The sequence below is a fragment of the Vicugna pacos genome, chromosome 20 (assembly GCF_048564905.1).
Source record: "Vicugna pacos chromosome 20, VicPac4, whole genome shotgun sequence".
NCBI lineage: Eukaryota > Metazoa > Chordata > Mammalia > Artiodactyla > Camelidae > Vicugna > Vicugna pacos.
Genome location: NC_133006.1, coordinates 23813739 through 23831764, shown reverse-complemented (window position 1 = coordinate 23831764; position 18026 = coordinate 23813739). Strand labels below are relative to the sequence as shown.

The 18026-nt window shown below is 46.4% G+C and overlaps 1 protein-coding gene across 6 annotated transcripts; it reads left to right on the top strand.

Moving 5' to 3' along the window:
* Positions 1 to 1197: 1197 nt before the first annotated feature.
* MSH5 (mutS homolog 5) lies at positions 1198 to 17952 on the top strand. 6 transcript variants are annotated; one of them, XM_006215340.4, is made up of 25 exons: positions 1198 to 1271; positions 1681 to 1831; positions 2096 to 2219; positions 2679 to 2759; positions 2944 to 3006; positions 3705 to 3826; positions 4011 to 4120; positions 4372 to 4407; positions 4732 to 4814; positions 5583 to 5628; positions 9044 to 9182; positions 9298 to 9360; positions 13535 to 13663; positions 13950 to 14022; positions 14170 to 14279; positions 14522 to 14602; positions 14836 to 14923; positions 15163 to 15352; positions 15442 to 15568; positions 15994 to 16143; positions 16499 to 16573; positions 16773 to 16916; positions 17112 to 17249; positions 17404 to 17477; positions 17697 to 17952. In XM_006215340.4, exons 2-25 carry the CDS (start codon positions 1694 to 1696, stop codon positions 17806 to 17808), a joined length of 2496 nt encoding a protein of 831 aa, XP_006215402.1. In that variant the 5' UTR covers positions 1198 to 1271; positions 1681 to 1693; the 3' UTR covers positions 17809 to 17952. The 6 variants fall into 6 exon arrangements, 5 of the variants coding, with proteins under 5 accessions (XP_006215402.1, XP_072801441.1, XP_015104270.1 ...); XM_072945340.1 differs by having other exon boundaries at positions 5556 to 5628; positions 15256 to 15352; XM_015248784.3 differs by having other exon boundaries at positions 5556 to 5628.
* Positions 17953 to 18026: the final 74 nt, after the last annotated feature.

Genomic DNA, 18026 nt, shown 5'->3' with positions numbered 1-18026 from the left:
TCTCAGTATCTCCCCTTTCCTTCCCCAGGCTTCTTTCTCCACTACCTCCCCTTCCTCAGCTTGGTAAACCAGTCCCTAATCTCTTCCCACCCCAGACTGGAAGGTGTGTACCTCCCCGACACTCCTTAGAGCTGTCACCTGGCCTCCAGTTTTCCGTAACTTCATTGCTCAACAATTTGCCAGGGGTAACCATTAACTTAGCCCTTAACTCACTCTCCCAGCTTTCTCACTAAGTGGGATTTTCCAATCATTGGTTAGCAGAGCCAGGTTACACTCACTATCTTTCCTAAACTCTTGGGTGGGATCTCCGCATCTCAGAGCACCCAGAACAGTTAGTTAGAGGGGAGATATATTTTAAGGGAAGTTTTTTAAAGTATATAATTGTTTATTTCTGTCTCCTTCACCTTGCTTCTTCTCCCCTTACACACACACACTCAAAAATTAGGCTGGTGGAGCAGGGATTTAATTATGCTCTCTGCTTTTGAGTCCACCACCTGGCCCAGAAGGGAATGAATGATAAACCCTCTGTCCTTAGGTGTATGTGTTAGTATAGGGGTGTAGGTGTTCTTATCATGGTTAGTTCTTTCTGCAAGAATTTAGTGTAATTCGAATGCTATCACCTTCTCTTGGGGGACAGAGAATGCAGTGCTAGTGGGTTGGGGGAGAGGGGCACAAAGGCAGAGGCTGCCGTCTGCGGCTTTGATATGCAAATACTTTGGGACAACCACCTCTCTTCAGCCACACCCACCGAGAGGAGAGAGTCTTAGAATTGTTGGCACAAGTTGAATTAATGTTGCTTATCTCTACTTTCCAGAAAACAAAACAAAACAAAACCAAAAACGCGCCTCTGTTCCTTTAAGGTCGGCCTTCTCTCCGGATTCCGCAATGCCCCTAGACATGTTCCGGGGACCCGAACTCAAACTCAGTTAAGAACATTCTCACAGGCTCCACCCCGTGTCAATCAAAGCCTAGAAACCCCGATCGCGCGAGGCTCGGGTGCTAAGCAACGGCAGAGGGCGGGAAGTTTGTACATTCTAGCACCGCCCCGTATGCAAATAGGCCAATCACCGTCCAGCCTTCTCTACAGTTCCCTCCTCCCTCTCTCTCTGTTGGATCTCTAGGGAGTTTCCGGATCCCTTCGACGAATAGCGGCTAAGAAGGCGGGGCGTATGCGCGCGCACCCCACCCTCGCGCCGGCGCACCCCTCCCCGCAGGCTCGCGGCTGTTAGCGGCGGTCAGTGACGCGCGGTCTTGCACACGTCGCTACCCAGGTGACTGAGAAGGCGGGAAAACACCGCGAGTTGTCCGCAACTGGGTGGGGAAGTCAAGAAAGTGAGGCTGTGATCTTGTGGAATTATTTGGCAGTGGTGGAGAGAGGAAGCGTGCACAATTCGCCCCACTGGGCCCTCAGAACGTCTACAAAGTAGAACCTCCGCCTGACAGAAATGAGGGTGGGGCAAGTGGAGTTTTCTACAGTCTGTACTTTAGTGAAATACTCGAGAAGTCGCTCCTCCAAATGCCCTATACCTGTCACCACAGCGCTCCAAGGGCCCTCGCAGCCCTGCCCCTCAGCCCTCTCCGATTAGTTCTCAGCGGTTTTGCATTTCTGCGCGCCCCCCTACCCCGCCCCCATCAGGTGACATCTCGCTCCAGAACCGCGTTAATTTTCTGCATCCGCAGAGCCTCCAAGGCCATGGCCTCCGTAGAAGCGACCCCAGGCAGGACGCCGCAGGGACCAGGCCCCGGGGAGGCCTCGACCAACTTCCCCTGCCCAGTGCCGGTACCAGGCCCCGGCGAGGCCGAGGAGGAGGAAGAGGAGGAGCCGGCGGAGGTCTGGCGGCAGTGTTGGGGGGGAACAGGAGCTCGAATCTGGAGAGCGGGGAGTTGACTGGAAATTCTGATGGTTAGAATAAAGGGGCTGGAAAGAGCTGAGCAAGTCACTTCCCTCCTACAAGTGTTGGTTTCACATTTACTGATTGGGAGTGATGATGCCCGTCTCAGAGTTGATAGAATGATTAAAATTAAATAAGGCATGGCCCAACCCTGCTCTTAAGAGTGGTTCACATATTGGGTTCCTTTCTTCCTCGACCAACAGATCCATCTGTGTGTGCTGTGGAATTCAGGATACCTGGGGATTGCCTACTATGACACTAGTGACTCCACCATCCACTTTATGCCAGATGCCCCAGACCATGAGAGCCTCAAGCTGCTCCAAAGAGGTGAGGACAGAACCAACAATTCCTCACTCTGGGATTGGAAGTGTATTTCACGCATATGTCCTTACTTGACTCAGTCTGTTTTGTTTTGTTTTGTTGACTCCTAGAGGCTTCTTTTGTTGTTTTTGGTAATTAATCTCATTATTTACAAATGTATCAGGTGCTGGAGATACAGTCCAGGGCAAATGAGTCATGTCTATCCTTCAGGAGTTTGTAGTCTAGTGATAATCTCCTGGGCACCCCTGTTCCCTCCCATCACCCTATTTTACTACTCTTTTCTAATCTCATGCCTGACTCCTACCTATGCTCCCAATTTGGGGGGCACTCCCTACTCTTAGAAGGAGGAAAGAGGAAATAAGTTTTTGAGAGACGAAGGGAGATAGCAAGGGGAGGGCTACATATTCCCTCTCAGTCAAAAGATAAAGATCCTTGAACTCATTTGGTCTCTGTTCTCTTTCCAAGTTCTGGATGAAATTGATCCCCAGTCTGTTGTTACGAGTGCCAAACAGGATGAGAATATGACTCGGTTTCTGGGGAAGCTTGGTAAGGACTGACTAAGGGAGAGAGGGAAAATGGGAAAGGACTAAAGTGTGGATGTCCCAGGAGACTAAAGGGTCTTGGAGGGAGCTATGGCCAGGAGGCCAGAACTGGGTGAGAGGGAAGGTGGAATAGAGGCAGAAGGACTGAGATGTATGGACTGATGACCCTTTCTTTGCTTCCCTCACAGCCTCCCAAGAGCACAGAGAGCCTAAGAGACCTGAAATCATATTTTTGCCCAGTGTGGATTTTGGTATTTCCTTCTTTTTGCTTTGCCCAGCCCCTCATCCCAGTTTTTTTTATCTTTTTTCCTAACTCTGTCTCTGTCATCAGAGGTGTCCCCTCAGCCCTATCTCATCCTAAACCACTGTGTTCTTCAACCAGTCTCCCCATGAGCTCTCCTGATCCCTACCTTTAATAACGTGCAGCTTAGGCACGTCTAGGGATGAGGGCCTTCCCTGAGAAAAGGGAGTGGTAACACTTTTTGATCAGCTCTGATTGTTGGCATTTTCCACTTTAAGCCGAAGCCATTTGCCCCTTAAAAAAAAAAAAAAAAGCACTGCCTCAGAGAACTTGTTAATTCAGAAGGCACTTTCATAACCTTCCCAGGTTTGCAAAAAGGGCAGGGAATGATCTATCTTATACTAGATGTTAGGGCATTCATGTTATTTGTTCCTCTACTAATGTAATCTTTTTGACCAAAAATCTCCAGTTCAGATATCTTACTCTTCTGAGCCATTTATCTTTCTCAATTATGTTCTCAGCCTTTATATTATATGTAGAATAAAAAGAAAGTTAGACTAAGTGCCTGAACATTTGGTTCTTGTCTCGGCTTTCCATTAACGGCCTGTGTGAGCTTGGCAAGCCACATCATCCCTCTTGCTTCTATTGTCTCATTCTTAAAATAGGGTGAAAAATTCGGTTAAAAGACCTTTCCCTCCCACAAAATAGGTCTGGAGATAAGCAAACAGCGCCTCCTTTCTGGAAACTACTCCTTCATCCCGGACTCCATGACTGCCACTGAGAAAATTCTCTTCCTCTCCTCCATCATCCCCTTTGACTGCCTCCTCACGGTGAGATGGTTCCCACGAAATAAGGGCTGAGATGCAGCAGACTAGAGAAAGGCACCAGCGCCTCAGTACTAGGATTGAGTCTTGGGAGGCACTAGCTCAGCCCTAGAAAATAAGTTTTCTTTGATGTTGTCTAGCCTCCAAGACACTGAGATTTACCCCAGCTTCACTACTGATCCCCTCCTAGGTTCGAGCACTTGGAGGGCTGCTCAAGTTCCTGGCTCGAAGAAGAATCGGGGTTGAACTAGAAGACTATAACGTCAGTGTGCCCATCCTGGGCTTTAAGAAATTTGTGTTGTAGGTGATTTACGCTAACCTCAACCAAAGTAAAATGGGATTGGGAGGCCTGGAAAGTAAGATGGGATCGGGGAGGGGGGCAATGAACCATTTGGTAAAGTGCTCTAGGACACACAGGAGCTCCTGAGAGGGTGTGAAGCTCTGGGGAGAAAAGTGAGACAGTGTTCTGGAAGGGAGGCTAAGGGTGGAACTGAGGAATGAACTCGGACCTCATACCCCAACCACCTTCCCTTCTTGTTTTCTATATTCAGGACCCATCTGGTGAGCATAGATCAAGACACTTACAGGTAAGGAGATGGAAGCAGACTGTCATCTCCGGGGAGAGAGAAGGATTAAGCTTAATACTCTAATAATCCTAATGGGGCTCCAGTTTCTTTAATCCTGGGGCTATTAGGATCTCTCTCCCTGAAGGAAAGAGAAGAAGGGAGTGAGGGGGAGAGAAGAAAAGCACAAAGGTGTCAACTTCCTTTTCTAAAGGGAGAAGCTGAGGCAGAGAGCCGTGAGAGACAAACCTTATATCAAGACTTGGTCTCAGAAGGATGTTCTCAATCCCCTTTCTGTTTTCTTAATTTCCTGTAAAAATCCAGATTACCTCAATTTCTCCCTGACAGTGTTCTGCAGATATTTAAGAGTGAGTCTCATCCCTCGGTGTACAAAGTGGCCAGTGGACTCAAGGAGGGGCTCAGCCTCTTTGGTAGGTGTGCTCCGTCCTTCATTCCACACTACACAAGCCTGCCAGAAAAGCAGCTGCCTCCAGAGATGTGTCCCAGCCCCTCTTCCTACTTCATCCCCAGTGCCAGCTATCTCTTCCACTCCAAACCAGCTTTATCATCCTCTTTGTATCCTTCCCGAGCTTGGGTATCTCCTCACAGCCTTGTCCAATAGAGTTGTCTGGTATCATTTGCATATAATTTCTTAGCTTACCAATTCCATGTTTATTCCTTGGGTTTGTATGAATGTTTTTACTAGTTGTGCACCTGTCTAGGGACTTTGGGAGGCCATATGTATAGAAGAGAGTTATGTAACTACGTAACTGCCATGTTTGATTTGCGCAGAGTATCTCTTATAGTTGTTTCAGGCTTTAGGGTATATGGGGACATCACCCCAAATGTCCACATGGTTTCACTATGCATCTCAGTGGGTTGTGCCTAATGTTTACGTATATGGGCTGGGCTCTTTGTGAGTTTAACTACGCCTGCTCAGCATATTTTTCTAGCTGAATTTTCCTGTGAGTGCCCATTCCCTCCCCCGAGCCCATGTAAGGTAATCCCAGCTCAGACTTGTGGCCAGACACCGGCTTTGGCTGCCTTTGTGTCCTGTATCTGGGAAACGCCCCCCACCCCCAGGCCAGCCAGTCCCATGCCCAAACCTCTGACCCTGATGCCTCAGCTTAGATACAGCCATATATTCCTTTCCCTGCCCCTCTTTGTAACAGGCTCACTCCCTACCCCACTCCCAACAGGAATCCTCAACAGATGCCGCTGTAAGTGGGGAGAGAAATTGCTCAGGTGAGTAAGTCTCACACACGTGTTACAGGTTAATGCATGCAGTCGACAGACACACACAGCACCCTTAGTAGTAATGAAAACAACTGCCCTTTCCCAAATGCATTTAATCCTTACAACGACCCCATGTGGTAGCTGTTACTGAACCAAATTTGGGTCCACTTGCCTGTGCACAGTAAAGCCAATCTACTGACACCAGGTTGTGGTGAAAGAAAGTGCAGTGTTTATTGCAGGGCACCAAGCAAGGAGTCCAGGTAGCTAGTGCTTAAAAGACCCAAACTCCTGAAGGCTTTCAGGGAAAGGTTTTTAAAGACAGGATGAGGGAGGGGGGTTGTGGGGTGTGTGATAAGCTCATAGACATTTTTCTGATTGGTTGATGGTGAGTTAATCAGGAGTCAACATCATCAACCTTCTGCTTCCAACTGGTCTGGGGTCTACATGCTTGTGGGCAACACACAGTTAACTTCTGCCACTATCTGCAAAATGGCTCAAAGGCTATGGCTCAGAATATTATCTATAGACCTTGAGGGGGAACTAAAGGTCCTTGACTTTGTTTAATGGCTAAAGTATTATTATTTTGTCTTACTTGACTGTTTTCCTTTCTTTCTGCATTTCCTTACTTCTCTGATTAAATATATTCTTTGGAACTTGGGGATGCCTAGGAGACTAAACTTTTGCTACAAACAAGAGGCAGGTGGAGGACATGGGTGTTGGGTACCTATTCCAGGAAGATCCCATAGGGTCCTGCTTGGTTAAAGTAGCTAGTATTATTCTCATTTTATGTTGTCAGCACAGATATGCACATACCCATCGATGATACAGAGACTTGCACACATAACGTGCAGCAGAAACACAATCACAAGACACTAATGTACACATGGTAATATCTTTAATTATTAAAAACACACTTCGGATTTGAACTATTCTCTGATGACTTTCAAATTGGTGTCTCTAATTTCCACAGGTAGCTCAAACTCAGAGCATCCAAACTGACACCCACCCGCCCTGTTCTCTTCTGGTTAATTCCCTTTTCTGGTTAATGCATTGCTGGCAATACAGCTTCTGAAGCTCTGAACCTTAGATTAATGCTTCTCCCTCACCTCCGATATCCAATTATTCAATAAGGGCGCCTACTGATTCTATCCGGAAACGTTTCTCTCAGCCATCCCCTTCTCCCTCTTTCCTCTGCTCTAATTCTGGCTGTCTTCATTTCTACCCTGGAGCATTGGATTCACTTTCACATTGGTCTCTGCCTCTAATCTCTTCTTTTTCCAATCTTTTCTTCTTTCTAAAATAACTATCATTCCAAAGCAGAGATCGGAGCATGTCACCCCCTTTTTTTTAAACCATAAGTGGAAATAAAACAAACCTCAGGAGGCTTCCCCCCACCTGCAGGATGAAGATTTGCGTCTTCAGCAGTATGATGTTCAGGGCCTATCCCATTCACCCCAATTTTAATTTCCAGGCTTACTTTCCCAACCCCATCCTAAATCCTTTCTTACTGGATCCTCTGTATATTCCAGTCACTTAGGGCCACCTGCCATCATGGAAACACATCATGCCTGTGTTTATGCCCTCTGGAAAGTCTTTCCCCTGTTCTTCTGTCAAAATCTTACATCCTTGTCAAGGTGCAGCCAAACTATCACCTTTTTGGTGAAGCTTTCACAGGCAACTCGGAGGAGACTGACATACACCTTGCTGTGTGGTCACATAGTGCTTGTTTATGTTTTCTAGTTGCACTATCACATCAGGTTGAAATTAGCAGCCCTCAGAGCTGAGTGAACTCTGTGTGTGGCCATTCCTGTTAGGTCAGTGCCTGGCACAAGGCCTCGTACACTAGCGCTGAGGGAGTGGGCACAGCACACTAATGCAAGCCCATTAGTTACATCATCTCTAAAAACTGAGGAAACCTTTGCTAGCCTGCAGGTGCATAATCCTTTCCCCTATGCCACCTGCCCTTCAGTGTATGTCTATTGGAGGTTAATTTAGGATAATCTCCGAGGCCATTTCCAGGTAATCGGTGGAGTGATCTAATTACCCACACATTCTCTAGTGCTTCAGGTGCAGATCTCTAATCTCAACCAGGGATGAAAGGGAAGGAATTCTCAGCGGAGAAAAGAATGGAGTTAAAGTTGCAGGATGGGTACAGAGTCCCCAGATGGGATCTTGGGAATATAATCGCAGGGCATAGAATCACAATCTGATGATCAACTAAGGGCCCAGCTGTTCAAAAGCTGGACAGGGCCCCTGGAAGTTGACTGAGTGTCGCATTATGCTCTAAAGAGTACTGTCCTAGCAGTCTGGAGACCTGAGTTTGATCTGTACTTCATACTAGCTGCATGACTTTGAACAATTTGCTTATTTTCTAAGGGCCTCGTCTCCTCAGCTGACTAAGACCTCTAGGCACTAGCAACGCATGAGTCAGATACACAGGTGTTCTATAAGAGAGTATGCTTAGTGTAGCTCACATGCTTCCCAGGTGGGGAGAGTATTCACAGACTGGCCTATACTGCTCCAGGCACCTCTGCTCCTTGGCCACACCCTTGAATCCACCTGAATCCTCCTTTTTATTTTAACCTGGTGTGTTCTAACCCAGGGTAACTGGCCAGAGACTACAGTGTGATATACATATCCTTAGGCCCCAGTGTCTCCACAGGTTGGCTTTTATATAAAATTGTATGCCTAATGGCTTGCTCTAATGTGGGCTCACAGGTCCTTACAGAGTCTCACACTCTCCTTAGCCATAAGGAAATAGGGATACCCAGAGTTAGACAAACACAGATGAGACATTTATTTCTGTATAATAATTTATTAGGAAATACCTCAGACACACAAGATAATAATATAAACTTCTCTGTTTCTACTAGCCAATTTAAAAATAAGACAGTGTTATTGGAGCCCCTTAAGTGTCTCTACCCAATACTTTCTTCTCTGCAGAGATGACTATTATCATGAATTAAGGACTTATCATTCTACATGGAAGAATTATGTACTTTCACAGGAAGAACATGAAAAGACGAATGTCTGTGCTATTTCACAGCTAAATACAGATACGCAAACTCATTCTGACTCACTCTCTCCTACTCAGCTGCAGAGAGAGCTAGAGTGTTGGCATACAAATGCTTCAACACACTGCTCTCCCTCTAAAATATTGACAAGCTCCATCACATATCCACATGGAATGACACATGGTCACATCCATCAAAACTGAGATACACAGACACAGTCGTGCTCTCCAAAGATTTTCAGTAGATGTAAGTGAACCCACCTGCATAGATAGGACACTGTACTTACCAGTGCAGGTACACGTTGCCACAATCCCCAGAGACCTCCAAATACACATTTTCACAAATTGAGATCAAGACAGTGATAAGAACAGATGTAATTTCTGGTCCCCCGACTCCAACCCTCACTTCAGGCTATGGTTCACACGTCCAACTCAGGACCTGGGGGAACTAAATTCCCGTCTGGATGTCATTCAGTTTTTCCTGTTACCCCAGAATCTGGACATGGCTCAGATGCTACATCGACTACTGGGTCACATCAAGAACGTGCCTGTAAGCCCAGGGTGGCGGGCAGGGAGGTGGGGAAGGAGGTTGAGGGATGGTGGGCATCTTGAGGGGTGTTAGGGTGGGAGAGGAAAACAGTGGCTGTCTCCTTGTCTGACTGTAGCTGATTCTTAAACGCATGAAGTTGTCCCACACCAAGGTCAGTGACTGGCAGGTTCTCTACAAGGTAAGGTCTCCCTTTTTTTTTTTTCCGTTTTTATTGTAGTATAGTCAGTTTACAATGTTGTGCCAATTTCTAGTGTACAGCACAGTGCTTCAGTCATACATGAATGTACATAGATTTGTTTTCATATTCTTTTTCACCATAGGTTGCTACAAGATATTGAATATAGTTCCCTGTGCTATACAGTATGAACTTATTGTTTAAGGTCTCCCTTCTTGAATCCTAGAAGTCCAGGTTAAGCCCTTCAGCATGTGTTGTAAACCCTCTGTACTCTGATTACCCTGTCCAACTTTATCCCAATACCTTTTTTTCCCTCAATACCTTTTTTTTTATAAAAACTTTGTATTGTAGAAATTGTCAAAAAATTTTAGAGAAAATAATATAATGAACCCCCACATACCCACCATGGAGCTTCAACACTTTGACTCATGCTAATCTTATTTCATATGTATCTTCTCCCACCTTCCTTTTCCTGGATTATTTTGAAGCAATTCCCAGCCATCTTATCATTTCATCCATAAATATTTTAGAATGATTTCTGAAAAAAAATAATTTTTATAAAAGAATAACAATACCATTATCTTACCTAGAAAAATAATGTAATTCTTTAATATCATTAATTATCTCATTTTTAAATTTCTACTCATCTCTTAAATGTAATTATTTTAAAATTACAGTTTGTTTAATTAGGATTCAAATATGTTCAACATACAGTGATGGGATGATGTCTCTTTAATTCTCCTTTATGGGTTCCTTCTCCATTGCACCTTTTCCTTTCTTTCTTTCTCTCTCTCTCCTTATATATATCTTTTTTCCTTGCAATGTTATTTATTGAATAAGCTGGATTATGTGTCCTGCAGAGTTTTCCTTAGCCTGAATTCCACTGATTACATTCCCTACGCGTTTTAGACGTGTTTCTCTCTCTTCTGGAATTTCTGTAAATTAATGGTTGAATCTAGAAGCTTGATCAGGTTCAAGTTTGATTTTTCTTCAGTACTGTTTGTTAAATGGAGGAACGTAACGTCTGATATGTCTGTCTCTCCTTTTGTGATGTCAGCAGCCTTTGATGTTTAATATCTAAGTCCATTAGTTCTTTAGGAATTGCAAAGAATATTTACGCAATTCCAAACATGGTATAGTCAACTAATTCTAGCTTCTAGCCCTTTCCCCTCTCTCCACCTGTAGATACACTTTTCTTTCTTTCTTTCTTTCTTTCTTTCTTTCTTTCTTTCTTTCTTTCTTTCTTTCTTCTTTCTTTCTTTCTTTCTTTCTTTCTTTCTTTCTTTCTTTCTTCCTTCCTTCCTTCCTTCCTTCCTTCCTTCCTTCCTTCCTTCCTTTCTTCCTTTCTTCCTTTCTTTTATTGAGTTATAGTCGGTTTACAAAGTTGTGTCAATTTCTGGTGTACAGCACAATTCGTCATACATTAATATACGTATATTCATTTTCATATTCTTTTTCACCATGAGCTACTACAAGATATTGAATGTATTTCCTTGTACTATACCCCTTTTCTTTTTAAAAATTTTAAGATTTATCCTTGTCGGAGCCTGCCGACAATCGATCAGGTCCAGAAAACCTGTGCTGCAGGACTGAGAAAGACAAGACTAAAAGGTGGGGTTGAGAGGGTCTCACTCTAGCCCGCAAGACGCTAGGTCAAGAGTGGACCACGAGTTTATTTCTTGCAGTTAATTTTTATGATTTTAACCCATTAGCTCATACATTCCTGCACGTAGGCAAAGGTATTGTTTTAAGGTACATTAACAACGTGTACTAAAATCATTAACTTGTATATTGTTGCAGACTTTACTATTGTTTACAGTTCTCATAAAACTAAGATTAAAAGTTCCTGAAACCAAGATCATAAACTAGGGTATTGTTCCTCTAAGCTAACATCGTGACTCGTGTACTATTATCTCAGGTGATTGTTCTTCAGGCTAAGATCACTAACTTGCGTGCCGATTGTATCTCTCCTTCCAAAGGTCCTTAGTGACTTAATAGCTCAGGATGTTCCTTCAGGCCTTAATGCACCTGGCACATTCCTCAAAGGGGTGGCGGGACAGAGATTGTCCTTGAGAGATCAACCTCAGAGCCTGACGCCCTGCACTGTGGGAGTTTAGGCCCAACCTCTGTGCTCGGCAGTCCTCAGGTCATGAGTGGCCCCCCGCAACTCCCCCTTTTTAATTTATTTAAAGAATGGCAGATGCATCCAGGCCCCGGACTCTTCTTCATTGATGCCGATGAATTCGGCTGAACACAAGCATACGTTGCATTAAGAACTCGGACAAACAGGAGAGTATACAAGGGGCCATGCAAATCAGGATCAAAATTATTATGACAATCACCAGAGCATGTTTCCACCAGTCACCTTTAAACCAATCAAACCATTGTGCCGATAAGAAAGGCATAGGAGCGTCCATATTTTTGATTTGCTCTTGCATATCTTCCACTGCCTGTGATATATTATTTGAAAAATCCGGTATAAACACACAACATTCTACTTTAATAATAGCACAAGTTCCTCCTTGGGCTGCTGTAATAATATCAAGAGCCATTCTATTATGTAATACAGCTTTTCTCATAAGTTTTTGCTCTGCATTTAGTTCCTCAACTGCATGCTTCACATCAGTTAAAGCTTTTTGTGTAAAGTTAGTTAAAGCATTTACTTTAGTCATAATATCAACATTTCCTAATGAAGGAACAAAAATAGCAGCAAGATAATCATACCATCTGAAAGCTGATCGAATCCATCGAGCATGTAAATTAGGCATATTAGCAGGAATACCATGTACAGATTTTACAATTCTACCAGGTGCTATAACAAATCCCAACGTACAGCGTCCCACCCAGCCACAGGGTAACCAAGGCCAAACATTAGTTCCACAGATCCATTTTGTTCCATTGGGTGAGACCCAACGATAGCCTGGATTATTCCAGTCTGAACCGGGCCATACAAAAGGCTTTTTACATGTAAATGTAACATCTATGGTCCATTTACAAAGTCTTTGGGATATATATCCCGAATATTTCCAGTCTTTTTTAGTCAAAGTTTTTTCATTAAATCCGCAAGGCTGTTCTCTTTGTTCCCAACAGATGTCTGCAGGGTTTGTTAATTGTCCAGTTTCTGGGGTAATCCACATATATTGATCCCATATTTGGTAAAATTGTCCTGTAAGTCGTCCAGAAATATCCGCATCAAGTTGTTTTGCTTGTGTTGGAGCCTTATGATATAAGTCTATGGCCTCCTTTTCAGCGACAGTGGTGGATTTTCAGTTGTTTTCGCTATCTGATTCGCTTGATGAATAAATTGTTGCACTTGGGCTTCGGGCGGCAGAGATCTCTTCTCTTGAAGTCGAAGTCGTTGCAGCTTGTGCACTAGTGTTCTTTTCCGCCTGGCGTACCAGCCTTTCCGGGAGCCAGCGCGGTGTATCGGCATCCTGTGGAAAAACACAAACATGGCCTCTCCCCCACATTAAAACTGGATCAGGACCGGCCCATTGATTAGTGAGCGGGTCTCTCCATCTCACCAAAGGAAGATGAGAGGGTTTTGGGTTCCAAAAACGTAGAGCAGCTGAATTGCCATTGATATCATAAGTCAAAAAATTTAAAATAAAAAGGGCATGATGTAAATAGTTTTGTGGAGTAAGGGGATATAATTCCCCCTTCTTGTTTTAACTTTTTGTTTAAAAAACAAAATTTAATACTTTAAAGTTGCAAAAATTGTATAGAACGTTCTCATATACCTTTCACCCCGCTTCCCCTAATGTTAACATCTTACATAACCAGGGTATAATAATCTCCTAAATACTTATTTTGTGAGTTATAATTCGATGCTATCATTGTTTATTTTTGCTCAAATTTTTCTAGCTCAGATCATTAAGAGTTCTTTCAGACTGACCAGGGGAGGGGGGCTGTATTAGGTTTACTTATTTATTTATTTATTTAATGGAGGTACTGGGGATTGAACCCAGGACTTTGTGCACGCTAAGCAGGCACTCTACTGCTGAGCTATACTCTCCCCTGCCATCTTCTTTCTCACTGTTTTGCCTTTGAGGTCTTCTCTCTTTCTTTGTTACTGTATTTTTCCCTGTTAGTCTTTGTTCTTCTCGGTCCATCCTTGTTCTCTCACCTGAGCCCGGCCTGGGTATGGGCCACCCTTCCCTGTCCATTTCTCCTACAGACTGTGTACAGTGCCCTGGGCCTGAGGGATGCCTGCCGCTCCCTGCCCCAGTCCATTCAGCTCTTTAGGGACATTGCCCAAGAGTTCTCTGATGACCTACACCACATTGCCAGCCTCATTGGGAAAGTGGTGAGTGGAAGGAAAGAAGCAGAGCTCCTGGGGAACTGGGGGAGAGAGATGGGCTTGGATAACAGAGAGTGACTGGGCTCTAGGGAATGGGCATGAATGGGAGACATTGAGGTCAGCTGGATGACCAAAGGGTAGGATGGTGAGAGGAGACAGCCGAACATCAGGGATGTGCTTGGAGGGTCAAGATTAAAGCAGGGACTACAGGGTGAATTGGGGCCCAAATAGAGATGAGGAACAGGACGAGATGGTGTTGGATAGAAAGAACCTGGACTTCTTGTCTCCTCAGGTAGACTTTGAGGGCAGTCTGGCTGAAAATCGCTTCATCGTCCTCCCCAACATAGATCCTGAAATTGATGAGAGTGAGTATTAGGTGTGCGGATGGGCCCAAGGGCTCTGAAACCTGAGCCTGCCTGGAGAGGGGGTTCTATCCTTGGTAGTCAGCAAGCTACCTAGCAACCAGGGCGGGAACCTTACTTTCGATATCTATACATCTTCCACCCTCCTAGAAAAACGAAGGCTGATGGGACTTCCTAGTTTCCTCACTGAGGTCGCTCAGAAAGAACTGGAGAATCTGGATTCCCGTATTCCTTCATGCAGTGTCATCTACATCCCCCTGGTGAGGGCAGGAGGGTGGATGTAATCTCCAGGGGCTTTTAAGGGGAGACATTAGGCTTATGAAGGACACATTGGTAGGTAAGAGAGCTCTTGGAGAAAACTGAAGAACATGAATACCTTTTTGGTGGCTTTATTCCCCTTGAGGGAAGCACTCGGGGGGATACAGGAAACTCTGGCTTTCTGTAAGGAAAGAGGGCGCCCAGTGCATCACTGTCCTCTTTATCTCTTCTTTACTCTCCCCAGATTGGCTTCCTTCTTTCTATTCCCCGCCTGCTTTCCATGGTGGAGACCAGTGACTTTGAGATCGAGGGTCTGGACTTCATGGTGAGACCCTCAACCTCTGTAGGGGGTGATAAGGAAAGTGAATCAGCAGCTGAGGGAGGGCTTTACCCCATCAGCACCCCCCAACGTGGGATCCCTCTTCTGTAGTTTTACTTAGATCTTTGCCTGATCTGAGACAAAGCAGAAAAAAAAATCAGGGTCAGGGCTAGAGGTGGGGTTAGAGAGGATGAGAACTAAGAGATGCAAAGACCATAGCTTTGAACCCTTGTACCCAGTTCCTCTCAGAGGAGAAGCTGCACTACCGTAGTGCTCGAACCAAAGAGCTGGATGCATTGCTGGGGGACCTGCACTGCGACATCCGGGGTGAGGAGGAGTGAACGGCTGGAGCAGCTCAGGCAGCGTGGAGATGGCTGACAGTCTCCTTTCCTTCCTGCTGTTGCTCTCTCTCACACACTCTTGACTCTGCATCGTCTCCTCCAAATGTCTCTGGGTGTTTCCGACTGTGTCTGCAAGCCTGTTTCTAGGTCTCTCTGCTGGCTTCTTGTCTCTCCTTCACTTACCCCTGGAGCTGACCCCCAGCTCCCTCCTTCACCTGCTTCCAGACCAGGAGACCCTGCTGATGCACCAGCTGCAGTGTCAGGTGTTGGCACGGGCGGCTGTCTTGACCCGGGTGTTGGACCTTGCCTCCCGCCTAGATGTCTTGTTGGCTCTCGCCAGTGCCGCTCGGGACTATGGCTACTCAAGGCCCCGTTACTCCCCTCGGCTTCTTGGGGTACGAATTCAGAATGGCAGGTGAGAACAGAAAGGGGTGGAGGTATAGACACGAGGAGCCCAAAGGCCCCATCTTCTGGATCCACAGGCCACCTCTCCTCCTACTGCAGGCATCCTCTGATGGAACTCTGTGCCCGAACCTTTGTGCCCAACTCCGCAGAATGTGGGGGGGACAAAGGGAGGGTCAAAGTCATCACCGGACCCAACTCTTCAGGGAAGAGCATATACCTCAAACAGGTAGGAGAAGCCCTACAAACTGGGCCTCTGGCTTCTTCTCCATGATCTCCACCCCCCACCTGCCAGGCAACCCAGGTCCCTACAGCTCTTCTTCTGTCCTCTGACCACCCCTGTCATGAAAAGACCATAACTCACACCCTCTACTCCTCTTCCTCTCATGTTCTCTTTCTCTATCTGAGGGAGAACCATGCTCTAATGATCATTCCATGGCCTGAATTCTCTTCCCTCACCTCTGAATAGGTCCACGCCATTCCTCAGTATGCCTCTGCCTGTCCCTCTTTACTGATTATAAAGTGAACAGAAGGGGCTGTGACCTATTAAACTGTGGCCATCTCTCTTGATCTGTCATTGATCCTTCAGTTTGGCCTCACCTTCACCATAGCCCACACCACCAGGCCCTGGGCCCTGTCTCTCCCCCTATTCAGGTAGGCTTGATCACATTCATGGCCCTGGTGGGCAGCTTTGTGCCAGCAGAGGAAGCCGAAATCGGGGCAGTAGATGCCATCTTCACCCGAATTCACAGCTGCGAATCCATCTCCCTTGGCCTCTCCACCTTCATGATCGACCTCAACCAGGTCAAAGGGAGCAAAGGGAGGTGGGATTGGGGGAGAGGGTGATGGGGAAGGAATCCTATCCCTGAGAAATAGTAGAACGGGAAAAATGTTCCCTCTGCTGCCTGCTCTCCACACTAGGGGCAGGGAGTACCCAGTTCAGACACCGGGCGAATCAATACCATGAACCTTTATTGAACCCTGGCTTTGTGTAGGGCACAGTTGGCAATGAAAGGATAAACAAAACATGGGCCTTGCCGTTAAAGAACTTGCAGTCCAGTAGGGTGGGCACATATACAAGCAGCTTTCTTCACAGGCAGACTGTGGTCAGGCCTCAAATGCTAATGAAACTCTCCCTTGTCCACCTGGTGCCCAGCAGGTGGCGAAAGCGGTGAACAATGCCACTGAGCAGTCTCTGGTCCTTATTGATGAATTCGGAAAGGGAACCAACACGGTGAGGGGAGAAACTGAAGAGGAACTAAGGAGGGAAAAGTGGAGGAGGACAAAGGAGCAGGAGAGTGAGGCTGAGCCTTAGGGAAAGAGAGGGTTGTGTGGGCAGAAGAGAGACAGAGCACGAGGTGGGAAAGGCCCAGAAGGAGGAGGGGGCACCCAGGGCCGGTGGTCCCACACCCTCACCCCTGCCTTCTGCGCAGGTGGATGGGCTCGCGCTTCTGGCCGCTGTGATCCGACACTGGCTGGCACTTGGACCCACGTGTCCCCACGTCTTTGTGGCCACCAACTTTCTGAGCCTCGTTCAGCTACAGCTGCTGCCACAGGGCCCCCTTGTGCAATATTTGGTGAGGAAACCAATCCAGCCCCTAGGCACCTGTAAGGCAAGCATTTCCCAGGGCTGGGAACATCTCCATCAGAACAGGGGCTCCCTGAGGGAGGGACCATGTCCCTTTCCGTTTCTCACCACAGTGATTGACCAAGGGTATCAGGGAAGGAAGCAGAAGAACTGATGACATATGTACCCTTTATTCTCTTTTAAGACCATGGAGACCTGTGAGGATGGGAACGACCTTGTCTTCTTCTATCAAGTGTGCGAAGGTGTTGCCAGTGCCAGCCATGCCTCCCACACCGCTGCCCAGGCTGGGCTTCCTGACAAACTCATTGCTCGTGGCAAGGAGGTGAGGTCCAAACAGCAACCACCTCCACCAGGGCTCCCTTCCACCTCCCTGCTTCTCTCAGGGGCCCAGGTTTCTTGGCCTATGGGATTTCTGACCCTTCTTTTCCCTTCTCTTTCCCAACACCTCCCCCCTGCTTCTTCCCACTTGGTCCTAGGTCTCAGACTTCATCCGCAGTGGAAAACCCATCCAGCCTGTCAAGGAGCTGCTAAAGGAGAAGCAAATGGAAAAGTGAGTGCAAGCCCAGGGTCCGCGTTCTCTCCAGCATGTTTTGTAGCTCTTCTCCCCCTTTCAGAGGCCCATCTAACCTCCTTGCCCTTCAAAGACTCAGTTTCTTCCTGAAATTCCTAAATTCTCAAGGTCCCCAGTTTCCTATGCTGTATCCTCTCCCCTCTGCTCAGGGACTGTTATCCCTCCTCTCATAAATCTCGCCATTCTCTCTCCCCTCAGTTGCCAGACATTAGTAGATAAGTTTCTGAAACTGGATTTGGAAGATCCCAGTCTGGACCTGGACATTTTCATGAGTCAGGAAGTGCTGCCTGCCGCCACGGCCGTCCTCTGAGAGTCCTTCCTCGGCCCTCCTCCGCCTCCCAGACCCCGGGGGGCTGCCAGACCCTCTTTGTTTCCTTATCTCCTTCAGACCTAGAGTTCTCAGTTTCCCTGTAAATTTTGTTTTCTGTTAGTAATAAAGTTTATTTTGGAGAAAGTTATTGTTTCCTTAGGCCAGACAGACAGGAGAATAGGAAAGAGATGAAACGCAAAGCAGCAGTCCACAGAGGG

Coding starts and splice junctions, on each gene's coding strand:
- MSH5 (XM_015248784.3), top strand. CDS start 1,694: ATGGCCTCCGTAGAAGCGACCCCAGGCAGGACGCCGCAGGGACCAGGC. Junction 9,361..13,534: donor ACTGGCAGGTTCTCTACAAG/GTAAGGTCTCCC, acceptor TTTCTCCTACAG/ACTGTGTACAGTGCCCTGGG. Junction 13,664..13,949: donor CCAGCCTCATTGGGAAAGTG/GTGAGTGGAAGG, acceptor TTGTCTCCTCAG/GTAGACTTTGAGGGCAGTCT.